A 17,500-nucleotide genomic window follows, 5' to 3' on the forward strand; every position below is an offset into this window, starting at 1 on the left:
TAGCATAAGCAGTACGGCAAAAGTTTTATGAAAGGAGAGAGAAAGAGAGAAAGAGAGAAAAAGGGAGATAGATAAATAGAAAGATAGATAGATAGAGAGGGAGGGAGAGAGAAAGAATCCGAGACTACATACACCACCACGTGGTTGACGAACACCATTAATTGCCATTGTAGATTGCACAGCCAGCCTCATTTCCATGTAGTCCCGTTTGTCCGGAGGAATGTACTTAGCCATTTGCTACAAAATATAGAAAATAAATAAAAAAATTAAAAAAAGAGAAGGCGTATAAAAAACGCATGAGGGAGCGGTGTATTTAACATTTGTCTGACCTCCAATCCAATATTGAAATGTAAGAGAATACCGAACTTTTGAGGTATCCGCCACGAGCTCTAATGAAGCAAAGTCTTAGTGGTTGGGTCATTAGACCTGGAAGAAATACCAATTGAATTTTCTTTAAATCTCACACTTTTGCGGTCTTTAAAAGCGGAAAGACACGTAGGATATTATACTCTAAGATAGTCTTAGAAAGAAGAAATGAGCTCAACTGGTATGTTCAGATATATCTTTGGACTAAGCAACAATAACAACAACAACAACAACAACAGCAACTCCATTAGTCGTTCGATACACAGAGACCTCATGGCTAGAGTACCATTAATTATAGGTATGCTCATACAGGATTCACCCGGCGTTATGCAACAACCACAAATACAACAAAAAGCATTATTAAATGTAAAAAAATTAATCAACTAAAAAGAATGCCGTTACTCTCAAGTTAGTATGCCTTGTTAGCATGCGTCATGTTATCACTAATTGCATGAGGTGCCTATGTAGTCGTGAGCAGACATGGAACCCTTTCTGCTATTCACTCGTAACCCAGCTGTGTATCGAATATCTTGACTGAGGTAGCTGGGGAGACAGATAAGTAGGGTTTCATTAGCACGAAGTTGCTATTCCATTTCAGTGGTGGTGGTGTAGACTAGAGCTACGAGAAAAGAGGTGTCTAACTCAGTGTTTCTCAACCACTTTTGCTTGTGGACCCATGTGAATCCTATTTTATTCAGATGGACCCAAATGCCCATTCCATGTTTGATAAATCCTATTATACATTTATAATTAAATATTCTTTTCTACTCTAGGCACAAGGCCCGAAACTTTTTTGAGGGGGGAGGCAGTCGATTAGATCGACCCTAATACGCAACTGGTACTTAATATATCGACCCCGAAAGGATGAAAGGCAAAGTCGGGCTCGGTGGAATTTGAACTCAGAACGTAAAAACAGACGAAATACCGTACTAACGTTCTGCCATCTTGCCGCCTTATTATAATCAGGATATTATTAGGAATTGTTTAAAGAATTATTTAAAATATTTTGTGTATTGTATAAGCATAACTTGTTTATTGGACATAGGTTTTAACAAAATCTTGTGTGGACCCCCAGGGGTCATAGGGACCCTTGTTGAGAACCATTGGTCTAGCTCAAGAAGTGAAGGCACTGTAAGGTCCAGAAATCGATCCCACGATCCTATAGTTCTGAGTTCATTACCATAACTATAAAGCCACGTGCCTTTACATATTATTTAATGATAATAACATTAAAAAGAAATTAAAGTACGGAATGTCGGAATGCATTTGAAATCCTGTAAGGATAAAGCCAGAATAAACTTTAGTTTCGTATCTCCTACCCCAGGAGGTGTACACTGAATGTTGACTAAACACTGACTTTACTCTTCATATCGATGGGTTCATTCATGTAAAGAAACCGGTGAGTCTGGAACTAGTACATACTCCCCATCACCACCATTATCATTAATGAAAGATTTATTGTCCCTACTTTTTTTTCTTAAAGTATTAGGAATTACAACTAAGTTGTCATCCGTTTCTGTATTTCTTCACCATTGTAGTGGGCAAGTTTAAAATGTTTAGAAACATGGTAATTTTACTAAACTTGGCGAGTTGGCAGAATCGTTGGCGAAAATGTTTGGATTTCAAATCCCGCCATGATCTATTTTGCCTTTACCTTTTCCGGTGTGAAAAAGCAATTACCAGTTGAACAGGGATGTTGTTGTAACCGACTCCCCGCCTCAAAATTGATATGAGCAAGGACATATTGTAATATGCTGTAAGTTTAAGAAAAGCTTTAAGAAAAGATTTAATTGGTTATATTGACTCCAGTACTTGACAGACACCACATAATTTATCGAATATTTAAAGTGAAATGCAGCAAAATCCCGTTACAGGTGAGATTTGAAACTGAACGTTTCAGACTCGCTGTAGCGTTTCATCGACTACATTGTGTGATCTTCAGTTAAAATTATGAATACATGATGTATGAATAACTGACCTTTAGGCCGTAAATAATTCTACTTCTCATGGTTATAGGAAATTGAATTAAATCTACAAGATAAAAATAGATAAAATGAATATTACAAATTTGCCACAAGATTCCAAAATTAAAAAAAAAAAATGCGATTTCGTTCATTGTCCTTTTCCAATTAATATGTGCAATGTTATTTATTAATCTTTTCGTTAATTCATTTGGTGTTATTAGTGTTTTTGTTGTAGTAAAAATGGTACACTCTTTCCCACGTGACAGGCAGTCGTTGAAGGAGTTCAGTAGTAGTAGAGTCGTTGTACGAGTTCTCAGCTGGAATCAGTGTTAGTTACGTGATATATACGAGTTCGAGTTACCGTCAAGGTAGACGTTACAAAGTCGTTGTCTTACGGAACTATCAGCGATAACACGATAGACGAGTCAAAGATAATAAGATTCGGAATACCTCCACAACATAATAGTGGTGATAAGAATATTACAGTGCCGAGGACAACATAGAAGTAGACGAGGCTCTACATTATAATAATGGCGACGAGGATATAAACAATTCACGCAGACGACGTTGCAAAATTTTCTCACGTCGAAAAATTAAAAACTCGACGGAGGAGTAACAAACATTTTAGTTATATATATATATATGTGTGTATATATATATATATATATATATATATATATTCTACGAAAAATCCGTAAAATTATGGAAAACTTGTTAGAGGGTTTAGTTGAGTTGCAAAAACAGTATGACAACAACTCACTCAAAAACAACAACAAATGTTACAACTAATGAAGTTGGTAACAAAAGCGAAGAATACGTTTTCGCTAGACCATGTAGCAAATTTATTAATTGAATTTAAATACGACCCGGATGAAAGAATCACTTCCGAGGCATATTACCTAAGATTGAGCAAATTTTCGAAAAAAAAATGTCAAGATTGGACGGACGAAATAAAAACGCGTCTAATTCTAAGGAAACTGGCGACGATAGAGCATGAGAAATACTTTTATATTGCCTAAAAAAGTTTCTGACATAAATTTTACGGACACAATTGACATTTTAAGTAGGGTATTTAGTGAAAAAGCATCGTTGGTCAGCACACATTGGAAGTGTTTGAACACTGAGAAAAGCGATGACGAATACTTTTTACCATATAAGCGGGTAGAGTGAACAGAGAGTGCGAAAGATTTAGACTAGATAAACTAACTCCATACTCGTTCAAGCGCCTGGTTTTTGCTCAGGGAGTTACTGTTGAAAAGAACGCAGAACGAAAATTCTCGCAAAGCTGGAAATGAACCAGGATATAACTCCCCAGAAACTGCCAGAAGAGTGCGATATGATATTAAAAGTAAGGCAAGACACAAGAAATCTAACGCAGAGACTGTTTACAGATAAAACCAGTGTAGAAGAGTCGGAAGGCGGATAAGGACGGATATATACTAGGAGATAAAGCTATGTATGGCATGTGGTTGTAGGCACCTGAGGAAAGACAGTCCTTTCGAAAAAGTGAAGCGTTTTTTTTTTTTATGTTGGAACACAGGACACATGAAATTGCAATGACGAAAAATTGGACCAAACGAGAAAAAATAGTTTGTCATCAGAGAAAAAAGTTAGTATAACGAAGAGAAAATTCATCAAGGTGAGAATCGAAGCTACTAGTGTCAAAATGCAATTAGACACAAGTCGTGTCTAACTGTATTTTGAACGAGTCAAGGTAGATGTTTCAAGGTCATTGTCTTGCGGAACTAGTAACGATAGCACGATAGATGAGTCAAAGATGATAAGACGCGGAATACCGCCACAACATAATAGTGGCGATAAGAATATTACCGTGCCGACGGCAACATACAAGTGGACGAGGATCTACATTATAACAGTTTTGTCAAAATCTAGTAATGTCTTCTAATTGATATGAATATCATCTACAGAAAGGAAATCAATAATTATGCATGTGATTTTGTTAAATAGCATGCATGACTCCACAAACGCTTTTGCATGAAGTTTATGATGTCGCTAAAAGATATGATTCCCTACTGTCTATAATATGGGTGTGCAGAACCAAAAGGAAGAGCTTCAATGACATCGCACGGTCATCTAGAAATAGAATTTAAATCTCCATCATAAAAGATCCTACGTACATTACAGAAAACCACCACGCGCGAACAGTATAGCTTTGTAAGATGCACCATGCTTTCACTAATTGTTTTAAGTGCCTGTGTAGTCGCGATCAGATACGGATACCTTCTCATTTTTCTGGTCCTTGACACAGCGGAACAGCTGAAAAGGGAGAGAGGACTGCACCAACACCCTGGCCAGTGCTAATTTACAGCGAAGTAGAATGGGACAACGTGAACTGAAGTGTCTTGTTCAAGAACACTACGTACCTTGTGGTCAAAAATCAATTTCACGACTTTACGATCATAAACCGAACGCCCTAATCACTAAGCAAAACACCTTCACTAAATTACATCCTAGCTCCTTTACAAAGAACATGAAGAGTGATATACAGTAACATCTCGGTCAAGTACGCACCCGCTTAAATAGGAAACCCAGATAAGTACACGTAAAATCTTCATGAATCTCAGGCTCAAGTTTATCAACAATTTATTCTACGACAACGCTTCCTCTTTCATTCAAACGCTTCCCCTTTCTTTTGCTTGACATCATGGAGAAAACTGCCAGGAAAGATGACAAATATGATCTAAAACCGTGTGCACACGTGAGCTTTACTGTGATTGGCTGCACACACATTCGGGCAACTGATTTGCTACCGCTGTTGCTATGGACGTACCTACCGGCTAAGTACTCACAAGCGGTTAGGTTGAAGTTCCGTACTTAAGAGGGAGATTGCTATAGTAACAACAAAAACGATATTCATCATAGATCTGCTCGGCTTGGTCTGACCTGGAGATAATCAAAGACTACAATACCAGAAAAATAAGACTTATTACGTAGACAATTTAACCCATTAGTGCCCCATTTTTTAAAATTTGATATATTACCAAAAATCTTTTTTTATACAACTTTATCTGATACTAAATATATAAAAAAAAAATTATTACAATATTTGAAAGATACTCCAGTCTTGATGACTAATTAAAGATATCTCAGAAAACTACAGGTGTTGCAGAAATATGATGGATTATCCTTCTGGTCCTAAACAAAGGACCATAGGTGCTAATGGGTTGATGTAATTATTTAGGAAAACCAACGGCATATATTAATATCGTTCTTATATCAATTATTGTAATTAATTCATATTATTTACCCAGTCAATGAAGAATTAAACATGTTATCTCATCTGATCTTATGTTATTTCATCTGGTCTTATATATTTGGTTTCTAGATCTTTTTTTTATCACAAGAAAAAAAAAAGACTTCTATGAATATCATTTTCAAAATTATTTGGTTTCTGGCCAGGCTTAAAACATTGTAATCGGCCTGACAGATAACTCATTCCCCAGAATATGTTCTTAGTTCCATAGAAACCAAAATAAAGACTTACCTGTAAATGGAATGTCAAGGCTTGGCATTTCCTGGAGATAAATAATAATAATAATAATAATAATAATAATAATAATAATAATAATAATAATAATAATAATAATAATAATAATAATAATAATAAAAACACCAGGACTTACAAATACATATAATATACAGAAAATAGCACTACTAGGCACTGCACACATCCTACGCAAAACACTTTCAATACAGTAACCATAAAAGCATCACAACAAACCACAGCACATACCCAAGGCGCACAGAGCTGCGCTCGGTAGTGAAGTGAAAGCACGTTATAAAAATAAAACTACTGAAAAAAAAAAATAATAATGATAATAATATTTCAATACAATAACCATAAGAGCATCACAAAAAACCACAACACATACCCAAGGCACACAGAGCTGCGCTCGGTAGTGAAGTGAAAGCACGCTATAAAAATAAAACTACTGAATAATAATAATAATAATAAGCTTGTTGGCCTCTGTGAATAACTGGTACTTATTTTATCGACTCCGAAAGGATGAAAGACAAAGTCGATCTAGACGGAATTTGAACTCCGAACGTAAATAACCGGAAGAAAAGCCGGTAAGCATTTCGTCCGACGCGGTAATTATTCTGCCAGTTCTTTGTTTACTGCTTACAAGAGCCAAAAAAGTATATAGGAAAATATACACAAAAGAGAGTGGCATTTCACATATACTCATCTAAATAACAAAATTACAATTAACAAGAAAACTAATTCCCTAATAGAGGGAGTATGCCCAGAGGAAACTAAGGAACTCCACAGATCTTGGATCACTCCAACCATTAAAGGCACCACATGAAAGCGTCTGTCTCCTATCCGTTCTCTTCAGTCTACAGGCACAAGCTCAGAATAGATCCTCCCGCTCGGACCATCCTCATTACTCTCAACCACTCTTTTTTTTTTATGCTGGCTGTGGTAAAAGATAAAAGAAAGATAAAACGAACAAAAATTATCAATTAAACACGAAAATCTTACCTCTCGGACAAGATCGTTTACTACGTCGGCACCCCCCTTTCCCAAAATTATTTTTTCGGCTTGCTTGAAATGGTCGGCACAGTCGTGGAACAATGGCATAGAATTAAGCTGAAAATGTTGAGGGGTACAAATATTTGATGTAGTAAACATTATTAATGCAGTGAGCGTGAAGATTCTGATTAGAAATACTTATGTGTTGTAGTAAAGTCAGTATTACTTAGAGAATCTTAAATTTCGGTAAGTACGAACGACAACTCCAAATATGTTTCGGTATTTTTGGAGTCAGCACGGACTTTCCTGTGTTTTTTTTTAATGTTGTGATGCGAGGATATTACTAAGTAAATGGATACTGTCACTGATAATAATGGTGAAGATTGTAATGATGATACAGATGATGACGACGTTCACAATGACAACAACGATAATAATGGTGTGACGCTTCTGCTGCTGCTACTACTACTACTACTAATGCTTCTGCTGCTGCTGATGGACATGTTGTTGTTGTTGGCACTCCGTCGCTTACGACGTCGAGGGTTCCAGTTGATCAGATCAACGGAACAGCCTACTCGTGAAATTAACGTGCAAGTGGCTGAGCACTCCACAGACACGTGCACCCTTAACGTAGTTCTCGGGGATATTCAGCGTGACACAGAGTGTGACATGGCTGACCCTTTGAATTACAGGCACAACAGAAACAGGAAGTAAGAGTGAGAGAAAGTTGTGGTGGAAGAGTACAGCAGGGTTCGCCACCATCCCCTGCCGGAGCCTCGTGGAGCTTTAGGTGTTTTCGCTCAATAAACACTCACAACGCCCGGTCTGGGAATCGAAACCGCGATCCTATGACCGCGAGTCCGCTGCCCTAACCACTGGGCCATTTTGTGTTAAAGTCAAGAAACTAACGCCTGCCTATGACGAAACATTTCTTCATTTTTGAGTGCGATGTTTGCAGTGATAGTAGGAGGTATAAGCAGTAATGACTGCGGCTGTGGTAGTGTCTGTGATGGTAGTAGCACTAGTGATCGTAGTGGCACTCGTACTGGTGGCGGTAGCTGTACGTATAGTGGTGTTGATTGTGGAGCTGGTGGTAAAACTGACAAAGTATTCGTGTGGTGGTGACTGTGATGGTAATTGTTCTCGTCAACAAAGACATCCTAGTACAGAGATGCTTAAATTCTCAGCCCTACATTAACCTTATCGAAGCAATCCGGCAAACAATTATCTATTTCTTTCGCAATCTCTTATCCGAAACCCTTGGGCCCAAGCATATTTCAGAAATAGTAGTACAGGATATTCATAGGGTATATCCCTGGTTATAAGCCATGATTTTCAGGAATAGCCCTGGTCGACTCAACCCACCAATTTTGAAAGCAAAATTTAGATTTGTATATGTCATGATTGTACGTTAATTTAAGTTTTAAGTCTACAGGGATACTATTATACTCTTAGCAGGACATGTGATACGTATTTTCCCAAGTTATACTAATTAGGAGGAAAATATCACAGTTTAGCGTTACGCATTAAACAAGATACCGACGTACCTTTCGTAAACTCAGCCGAATAGAAGTATTGCACGAAATGGTTAATTTGCGATATGAATATTCACACTGATTGGGATAAAGGCTTTAAATAATATAATTTATTTGTATTGTAATACAAGGCGCAGGAGTGGCTGTGTGGTAAGTAGCTTGCTTACCAACCACATGATTCCGGGTTCAGTCCCACTGCGTGGCACCTTGGGCAAGTGTCTTCTATTATAGCCTCGGGCTGACCAAAGCCTTGTGAGTGGATTTGGTAGACGGAAACTGAAAAAAAGCCCGTTGTGTATATATATATATATATGTATATGTATTATATATATATATATATATATATATATATATGTGTGTGTGTGTTTGTGTGTCTGTGTTTGTCCCCCCCCCTCCAACATCGCTTGACAACGATGCTGGTGTATTTACGTCCCCGTAACTTAGTGGCTCGGCAAAAGAGACCGATAGAATATGTACTGGGGTCGATTTTCTCGACTAAAGGCGGTGCTCCAGTATGGCCGCAGTCAAATGACTGAAACAAGTAAAAGAGTAATGGGATAAAGATAAGTTATAAATGACGGATCCACGTGATTTCGAGTTCACTCCCCAGTCCAATGAGTGAAATTGGTAAACCGAAACACTGTGGAAACCCGTATGTATATTTCCACTGTGGAAATATACATATATACGTCTGTAAGTGCATTCCTGAGTTTGTACCTGCGTCGTTTGGCAACCGGTGTTCGTTTAATTAAATCTCCTTAACTTAGCAGCAGTCCGGAAAAAGAGAGTGATGCAATAAGTACCATATTTAAGATAAGGTACTTCAGTGAAGTGTCGCAGTCCAATGATTAAACCAAAAATAAATTAGAACAAAAGAACACTTAGTGATACTTACGGTATCCTCAAAAGCTAAGGAAAGCCTGATGTCGAGGGACCACTTTTTCAGAAGCCGCGATAAATTCATATGGTATAACTCTACTGATAATACGATGTCATCGAGTCGGTAGAACAAGGTATCCAGCTCGTCTTTATTGAACAAACAATCACCCACTTCAAGTTTGTTAGCGAAGTAGGTTCTGCACTGGAGAAGATGGAAACGGAATGAAAACATGGAAACGGTGTATGTGAAGCTTAGGGTTTGCCTCGAGACAAATTTCAAGCCACTGCAAATCTCACAACTTAAGGTCACCGTGGCAGGAAATTCGAGCCCATAGACAAACTCTCGGCTTCGGTTTTAATAAAAAAGAACTTGTCGTCTACAACATATAACTAGCACCCGTTTCTCCTCATTCGCTCGACATTAAACAACGCTACATATATATATATATATATATATATATATATATATATATATATATGTATGTGTGTGTGTGTGTGTGTGTGTGTGTGTGTGTATCTATGAATGTATGCACACACACACACCCACTCACACACAAATACACACACATATTGACTTGCTCGCGTTCCCAGCGAGGGGGCATCATTCGAAAGCCAAAATGATGCAAAACGCATTGTGACTAGCGATGTATAACATCATCCAATAGTCTGGTCGATCACAATAAATCTATCTATCTATCTATCTATCTATCTATCTATCTATCTATCCATCCATCCATACATACATACGTACGTACGTACATACATACATACATACATACATACATGCATACATACATACTTACGTTTGTATGTGTGTCATAGCTTATGATTCACTCCGTAGCTATTCACAGTTTTACACATTTGTAATCATTAAATATCTCATGAAACCGAACAGATAAAGCAGAAAACGTGTCGTAGCTTATGCACTTCATAGAACAAATAAAGTATAAACTTATGTTGGAAATTCATTTGGATTAGCGCTCTTCACAAACATCTCCTTTTTCTAGACCGTGATATTGCAACAAACATTCACCCCACTTTCTCAATTCACCCTTTATATTTAGCTCCTCTCTCATTGTTTTCTTCGCAGGTGTTTACACATGTATGTTTTCTCTACCCTCTCCTTGAAGAAAGACACATATCCGAAACACTATGTAATTATGTAGTTTTTTTCCTCCTCAGACTAAATGAACATACCCAACTTTTCTCTCTCTATTTCTCTCTCTATCTCTCTCTCTCTCTCTCTCTCTCTCTCTCTCTTTCTCTCTTCCCCTCTCTCTCTCTCTCTTACACCACTTATTCTTTCACAGATACTTATGTGTATATTGGTGTGTACATATGTTGATATGCCGCCCCATTACTTCCTCAAACACACTTAGCTCTCCACAAAATCATTCCATGTTTAATCTCCTTCCTATCAACACCTCAAATGTAGGATTTCTTTCCTGAAGACGGAGGTACGTATCATCCGACGATGGAGTCAATTTACAATCATTATTTTGGACCACCGAACCCCCAGAGACAGCTGCTGGATTTTTAAAACTCTTCTTCAACCCCTTTAACTCTTGATATCACTTTTATTCTGTGTAAGTCGAACCTTTTTTTTTATCTAAACATATATACCTTTTTGTAGTTAATGTATTTAATATTCTTTGTATAACGACCTGCCTAACTTGCTTATCCTTACATTTACTCCTACACACACACATACACACACACACACACACACACACACACACACACACACACAGATATAACTACATACATACGTGGTATTTTAGCACGTCCTTTTAATGTTTTATCATCTCACATTTTTATTACACCAATGTATTGTAACTTTTAAATCTAAAATTTACTGCGTTTTATGTATCATATCGATATTTATCTATTTATATGTATTTTTATATTTATATATTTGGAATTTTTATACCAGTTTTATAAATGTAGAATATATGAATATATTTGATTGTGTGTATAGTTATTAACTATGTTCCTCTAGTTTCCGCTTGCATTGCTTCCATTCAGATTATTAAACGGAATATAGCTCACTTGGAGCACTACAACTCCATTCTATATTATATTTGCGAATATTGTTGATTTTAGCAATCTCAAAATAAATCAGTGTATTATATATATGTATATATATATATATATATATATATATATATATATACGTTTATGAATTTGTGTTGTAAGATACCTGAGGAGAAGGCATGTGTTGAAACATATTGTATTTCGGGATATATAATATGTGTGTGTGTGTGTGTGTGTGTGTGTGCGTGTGCGTGCGCGTGCGCGTGTGTGTTAATGTGAGCGTATGTGTGTACGTATGTAGGGGGGGGGGAATATTAGTGGTATTGGTTGTAGAGGTTTTTCTGGTAGTAATGATGGTGATGGTTACAGTGGTGGGGGTGCTGGTGGTAGCAGTGGTTGGTATTTAACTCCAGGTTGGCCCTGATCAAGAACTACATTTAACCACTGCAACCTTTCATTTTCTGAAGCTGAAACAACGGCTTGATTTGAGGAAGATTTGCTTTCAGAGCAAAGAAAATATCTTGAGAGGATAACACAAGTACATACGAAATAATTATAGCTATCTTCATTAATTTAAATACAAAAGCTTGTTACTACTACCACTACTACTACTACTACTACTACTACTACTACTACTACTACTACTACTACTACTACTACTACTACTACTACTACTACTACTACTACTACTAACATGGTATAACTTTCTCAACTGTTCAGCATAATGGAATTCGGTGGATATGATATTAGTCAAAGTGAGCAGGCACAGAGTCATCAGCTTATCGCTTGTCCTCTGATCCAACTCTTCTTGAGTTTGTATTGTCTTTGGTATTTCAACAAAATATAACGGCTCCTTGGGAGATGCATCACTGGTTTGATCCTTCAAGGCCGACTGATAAATACACGAAGAAAAAAAATAATAAATATATTGATAGGCATACAAATAAACAAGGTGAAATACAGACTATTCAAGGTACACACATATATGGACACAGATAAATAAACACTTGCCTACACACACATAGTGTGTGTGCGTGTGTGTGTGTGCCTGTGTGTGTGCCTGTGTGTTTGTTTGTACGTGTGTCTGATGTGTAACATCCCTGTATATATATACTCTTCTCTACTGTTTTTTGTTCTGTGTGTATCAAAAATATCGCTATCAATCTGGAGTAATAATTTGTAGTTTTGAAATCAGTAGTTCTTTGACTGCTATTTCTGAATTCTCAGTATGTTGGAGAAGCAGGTTACTGTCAATCCCTATATATTTATGATTATAAATGTTTTTTACCGAAAAGGTTTTTTCATACTGAGCTACCCGGCAAAATTGTTAATTATTAATTTTATTACTAATTGACGATTCCCTGCCCTGCATATCTATCTATCTATCTATCTATCTATCTATCTATCTATCTATCTATCTATCTATATATATATATATATATATATATATATATATATAATTATAAGATCTGGTAATTATTCATATATTAATATATTAATTAATATCGATTAATTATCAGGGGGCCAGCACATTTAAAGAATCAAAGAGATTCAGAAATATTATCTGCAATCTCAGGGGATTAAGGTACATTTTAAAAATAACGTCGACCACTAACGTGGACAATTAATGCGCTAGAAATAGATCACATTTTGTGTCTATTAAGACCTAAAAAGTTCTCAACATGAAATATAGCAGCATACCAAAAACGTGAGCGGGCAAGACATTTTTGGTATGCTGCTATATTTCATGTTGAGAACTTTTTAGGTCTTAATAGACACAAAATGGGATCTATTTCTAGCGCATTAATTGTCCACGTTAGTGGTCGACGTTATTTTTAAAATATATATATATATATATATATATATATATATGATGACAAAGGTCGAAACAATCGTTGTACCAATTTTAAAACACACACAAATATTCTTTAATAGTATATATATATATATATATATATATATATATACAGCGTGCTGAAAAGTGCCTGGCTTTAAGGATATCACGAAAGGTCTAGCTGGAGTCCTAACCTTCAGAGTTCTTTTGCAGGCCGAAGAAAAACTGAAGGACCGTTGCAATAACTATATGAATCTGAGAGGGGAATATGTTGAATAAAGTCAAAATTAACTGATTCTTGTGTATTTCTTCCTTTTATCCAAAGCCAAGAACTTTTCAGCACCCCCTTGTATACACACACACACACACACACACACACACACACACACATATATATTTGAAGAAAAGCAACAAAAATTCAATAGGTTATAGCAGTACGTATGTTTCGTACAAACTTCATTTATTCATGTAGTGAGAACACTACATAAAATGTACAATGAAAATGTACTCCTCAGCTGCATAATGGAATTTCATTTTAGAAAGTCATTTTGTAGATGTGTGCAAAAAAAAAAAAAACAAGAGTAAGAGAAGAAAAAATACCATCTTGACTGGGCTGCTATTCACCAAATCTCTTGATTTTGTTTTTGGTTTTTACCCTACCAAATTCTGGTGCCTCAAGCATTTTAAGTACCCCATTTAATCTTTTGATTAAATCCATATCATATATATATATATATATATATATATATATATCGCCTGAGATCGCAGATATTGTTTCTGAATCTCTCTGATTCTTTAAATGTGCTAGCTTCCTGGTAATAAATCGATATTAATCAATATATGATTTTTTACACTATATTGCATTGGAAGAATTATCACAATTAAAAACTGAATAGTGATTGATAACTAGCAACAAATTAAAAGAGGCCGAAAAAATAAGCACTATATGTATGTATGTATGTATGTATGTATGTATGTATGTATATATGTATGTATACACACACACACAGAATTTTTAGTTTAGCCTGATCACACTTGTCCCACGAACGATGATGTGAAACTCTGAGTAAAAGTTATGAAGATTTTGTTCAGCTTTCATAAAAAGTATACAGGCTCAGGCGTGGCTGTGTGGTAAGAAGCTCGCTTTTTAACCACATGGTCTCGGGTTCAGTACCATGCGTGGCACTTTGGTCAAGTGTCTTCTACTGTAGCCTCGTGAGTGGATTTGGTACACGGAAACCGAAAGAACCCCTTCGTATACAGATATGTGTGCGTATGTGTGTGTATATACATATTGATGTGTGTGTCTTTGTGTCTGTTTGCCCCACCATCACGGCAAAAGAGAACGATAGAATAAGTAGTAGGCATATAAAGAATAAGAACTTTAGAACTGGGGTTAATTTCTTCGACTAAAACCCTTTAAGGGTTTACTCCAGCATGGTCACAGTCAAATGATTATAAAAATATAAGAATGTTTACGAAATAAACAGGATGCTTGCTATTTTAACGTCTTTTATCATAACTTTGTCCAATCGTGAGTGAATTGGCGTTAAACAATAGCTAATTGACTTACTCAATCAAAGATGACCTGGGGTTAAACGTCATCATCATCATCATCATCAACAACAACAATTATCATAACGAGAATAACATTAAAAAACAACAGTAACAACAATAAACTAAAAAAAACAGAATAGCTATTTCTAATACAGGGACAAGAGAAATTTGGCGTAGGGAAACAGTCGAATAGATGGACCTCAGTACATGACTGGTACTTTATTTTATCGACCCTCGAAGGAAGGAAGGAAAAGATGACCTAAAACGGCTGACAAACAATATTACAATTATACAAAATTACCTTTTCCGAACTGTCATCGGATGTGACCATGAAAACCGAACTTTCATCTTCAAGCGGCCGAGAATTAGGGGCTGCTGTAGAACTAGGGGCTGTTGTAGAACTAGGGGCTGTTGTAGAACTAGGGGCTGTTGTAGAACTAACAGCCGTTGCAGAACTTTGGGCTGTTGCCTCTGACATACATTCACTTTCTTGGTCTGGTAACCTAAAATTCACCGATTTTTTCTTCATTTTGCGTGATTTGACTCGAGGTTTCTCTCTCTCTAGAGATATAGTAACACTTACTTTTATGATATCTGCTCGTTTGTATTAACGTAGTCTGCTTCGCTCTTCAGTTGAGTATTGACTACTACATCATCATTTCTGATAATTGTTATAGTTGTTGATGTTATCGTTGTTGTCGTTGTTATTGTTGTTAATTTTACTAATACTTTTGCTGTAGTTCTACGACGAAAAGCAAATATCGATTGGATTTGTAAAGTGATAATGTATAAACAAAATATTTGCTGATAAAATCTAAACTAGAGCTAGGTGATACTTCAAAGAAAAAAAAAAAAAAAAAAGAAGCCAAAAATATAGCACTAATCGAGGATGAGCTGGAAGCTGACAAACAGTCTCAATATCAATACCTGACTACAAAATAAAATAAAATAAAAGCAAAAGAAAATTGGATTGGGTACTGTGTGTTAGGTATACGTTCGCCGTTCTCCTTGTTAAGAGGTAAAAATGTAGTTGATGCAGCTGTGATTTAGTAAATTATTTAAGGAACATTTTAAAAATGGATCTGGGATTAACTCGTTCATAACAGATTTACAGTTTTTCTCGAATACTAAATATCTGGAGTGGTACTCTATTAAGGTAAAGTAAAGATTAGACGGACCGAGTCCATGGTGTATAGAACAATCCATCAACAAGTCAGTAGTTCGACTCCGCCAGCTGTGCTATGCGCCTTGCCCTGCATTGCTCTGCGTTACCCTGAACTACCCTTCACTGCCTTGCCTTCGTTATATTCCCGGCTGTTCAGAAGAAGTGTTGGTCCGTTTAGATGGTCCGAAGTTCTTTGTAGTTAATGTTGTATAATGGACGGAAGCAAATAGCAGATGCACAGTAATGTTCACGAGTAATCCTGTTGGTTTATGGTGCCAAATCCACTTCCAAGCGTGAACCAATAAATAAAAACAGAACAAAACAAGAAAATAATAGAAACGAACAGAATGTTTTGAGTCCTAGCGTTTTGAGTTCTAGCGATGTCACATTATGTCTACCAAGGATTGAAACCGAGACTCAAATTCGCCTCGACAATATCAAAAGACAGTTCGCCCAACTGTCTTTCTAGAATAACGGACGAAATATAAAACAGACGCCATGAAACGCATCGAAAGGAAGACAGCGAGGGAGAAAGTGAGAATGATAGAGAGAACAGAATACAGACACGGAGAGCGAGCGAGCGAGAGAGAAAGAGAAAGAGAGGAAGAGGGGGGAGAAATGAAGGGGAGGGAGAGAGAGTATGGAGTGTGAGGAAGAATGAAAGAGGGAGAAAGAAGAAAAGAGTTCAGAGGAAAAGGTTTTTGCCGCTTGGAAGTAAAATGAGGTTTGCAGAGTGACGTTGCTGATATAATATGCGTTGCTGTGGAAGTGGATGAAAGAAAGGAGAAAGAGACAGCTGTTGGTGATAGAAAGAGGGAGAGACAAATTGCAGATTAGATATACTGCTTTTGTATGTTTACGTATACACAAGTACATACATGTATAATACATATACACACGCATATGTATGTATATGTGTATGTATGTATGCATGTATAGTGAAGGCGCATGGTTCAGTGGTTAGAGCATCGAGCTTACGATCGTGATGTTGTGAGTTCAAATCTCGGACCGGGCTTCGTGTTGTGCTCTTGAGCAAGACACTTTATTTCACGTTGCTCCAGTTCACTCAGCTGTAGAAATGAGTTGCGACGTCACTGGTGCCAAGCTGTATCGTCCTTTGCCTTTCCCTTGGATAACACTGGAGAGGGGAGGCCGGTATGCATGGGCGACTGCTGGTCTTCCATAAACAACCTTGCCCGGACTTGTGCCTGGGAGGGTAACTTTCTAGGTGCAATCCCATGGTCAGTCATGACCGAAGGGGTCTCAGCAACAGATGTATGTATGTATATATGTATGTATGTATGTATGTATGTATGTGTGTATGTATGTATGTATGTATGTATGTGTGTATGTATGTATGTATGTATGTATGTCCACTTAGATAACTTTCGGCCAGAATTGACTCAGGCCGTGAATAATTTAATAGCACCACCTGAAAAAGACATTTAAAGTTGATTTATACTATAGTCATTCTTCGGGCACCAAAGCCAATCCGAATAAAGAGCTATTTACTTGCATTGATATATCCGGGTATAGGCGGTTAAATCTGAAATTTGTTGGAAATGTTCGTTCCAGGAACCGTTTCGAATGTTATGGGATTCTTTTCTTCTTTTATGTGTCTTTGAATGATGTTAAAGAAGAACCAGTTGAAGTGAAATATTGGGTTGG

The 17,500-nt window shown here is 36.8% G+C and overlaps 1 protein-coding gene across 4 annotated transcripts in view; it reads right to left on the minus strand.

Annotated features, from left to right (window-relative positions):
- LOC106877763 (active breakpoint cluster region-related protein) overlaps window positions 1-16,373 on the minus strand; it is a 48,981-nt gene extending 32,608 nt beyond the window's left edge. The window contains exons 1-7 of one of the 4 annotated variants that reach the window (XM_089353594.1): window positions 14,969-16,373; window positions 11,971-12,168; window positions 9,259-9,444; window positions 6,838-6,945; window positions 5,836-5,866; window positions 2,345-2,397; window positions 133-237 (exon numbers count right to left, since the gene is read on the minus strand). In XM_089353594.1, the coding sequence (XP_089209720.1) occupies window positions 133-237; window positions 2,345-2,397; window positions 5,836-5,866; window positions 6,838-6,945; window positions 9,259-9,444; window positions 11,971-12,168; window positions 14,969-15,196 (909 nt within the window). In that variant the 5' untranslated portion in view covers window positions 15,197-16,373. The remainder of the gene's footprint in view (window positions 1-132; window positions 238-2,344; window positions 2,398-5,835; window positions 5,867-6,837; window positions 6,946-9,258; window positions 9,445-11,970; window positions 12,169-14,968) is intronic. The other 3 variants (XM_089353591.1, XM_089353592.1, XM_089353593.1) reach the window with 3 other exon arrangements.
- Between the last annotated feature and the right edge of the window lie 1,127 nt (window positions 16,374-17,500).

This window comes from Octopus bimaculoides, chromosome 6 (assembly GCF_046866305.1).
Source record: "Octopus bimaculoides isolate indiv1 chromosome 6, ASM4686630v1, whole genome shotgun sequence".
Classification (NCBI taxonomy): Eukaryota; Metazoa; Mollusca; class Cephalopoda; order Octopoda; family Octopodidae; genus Octopus; species Octopus bimaculoides.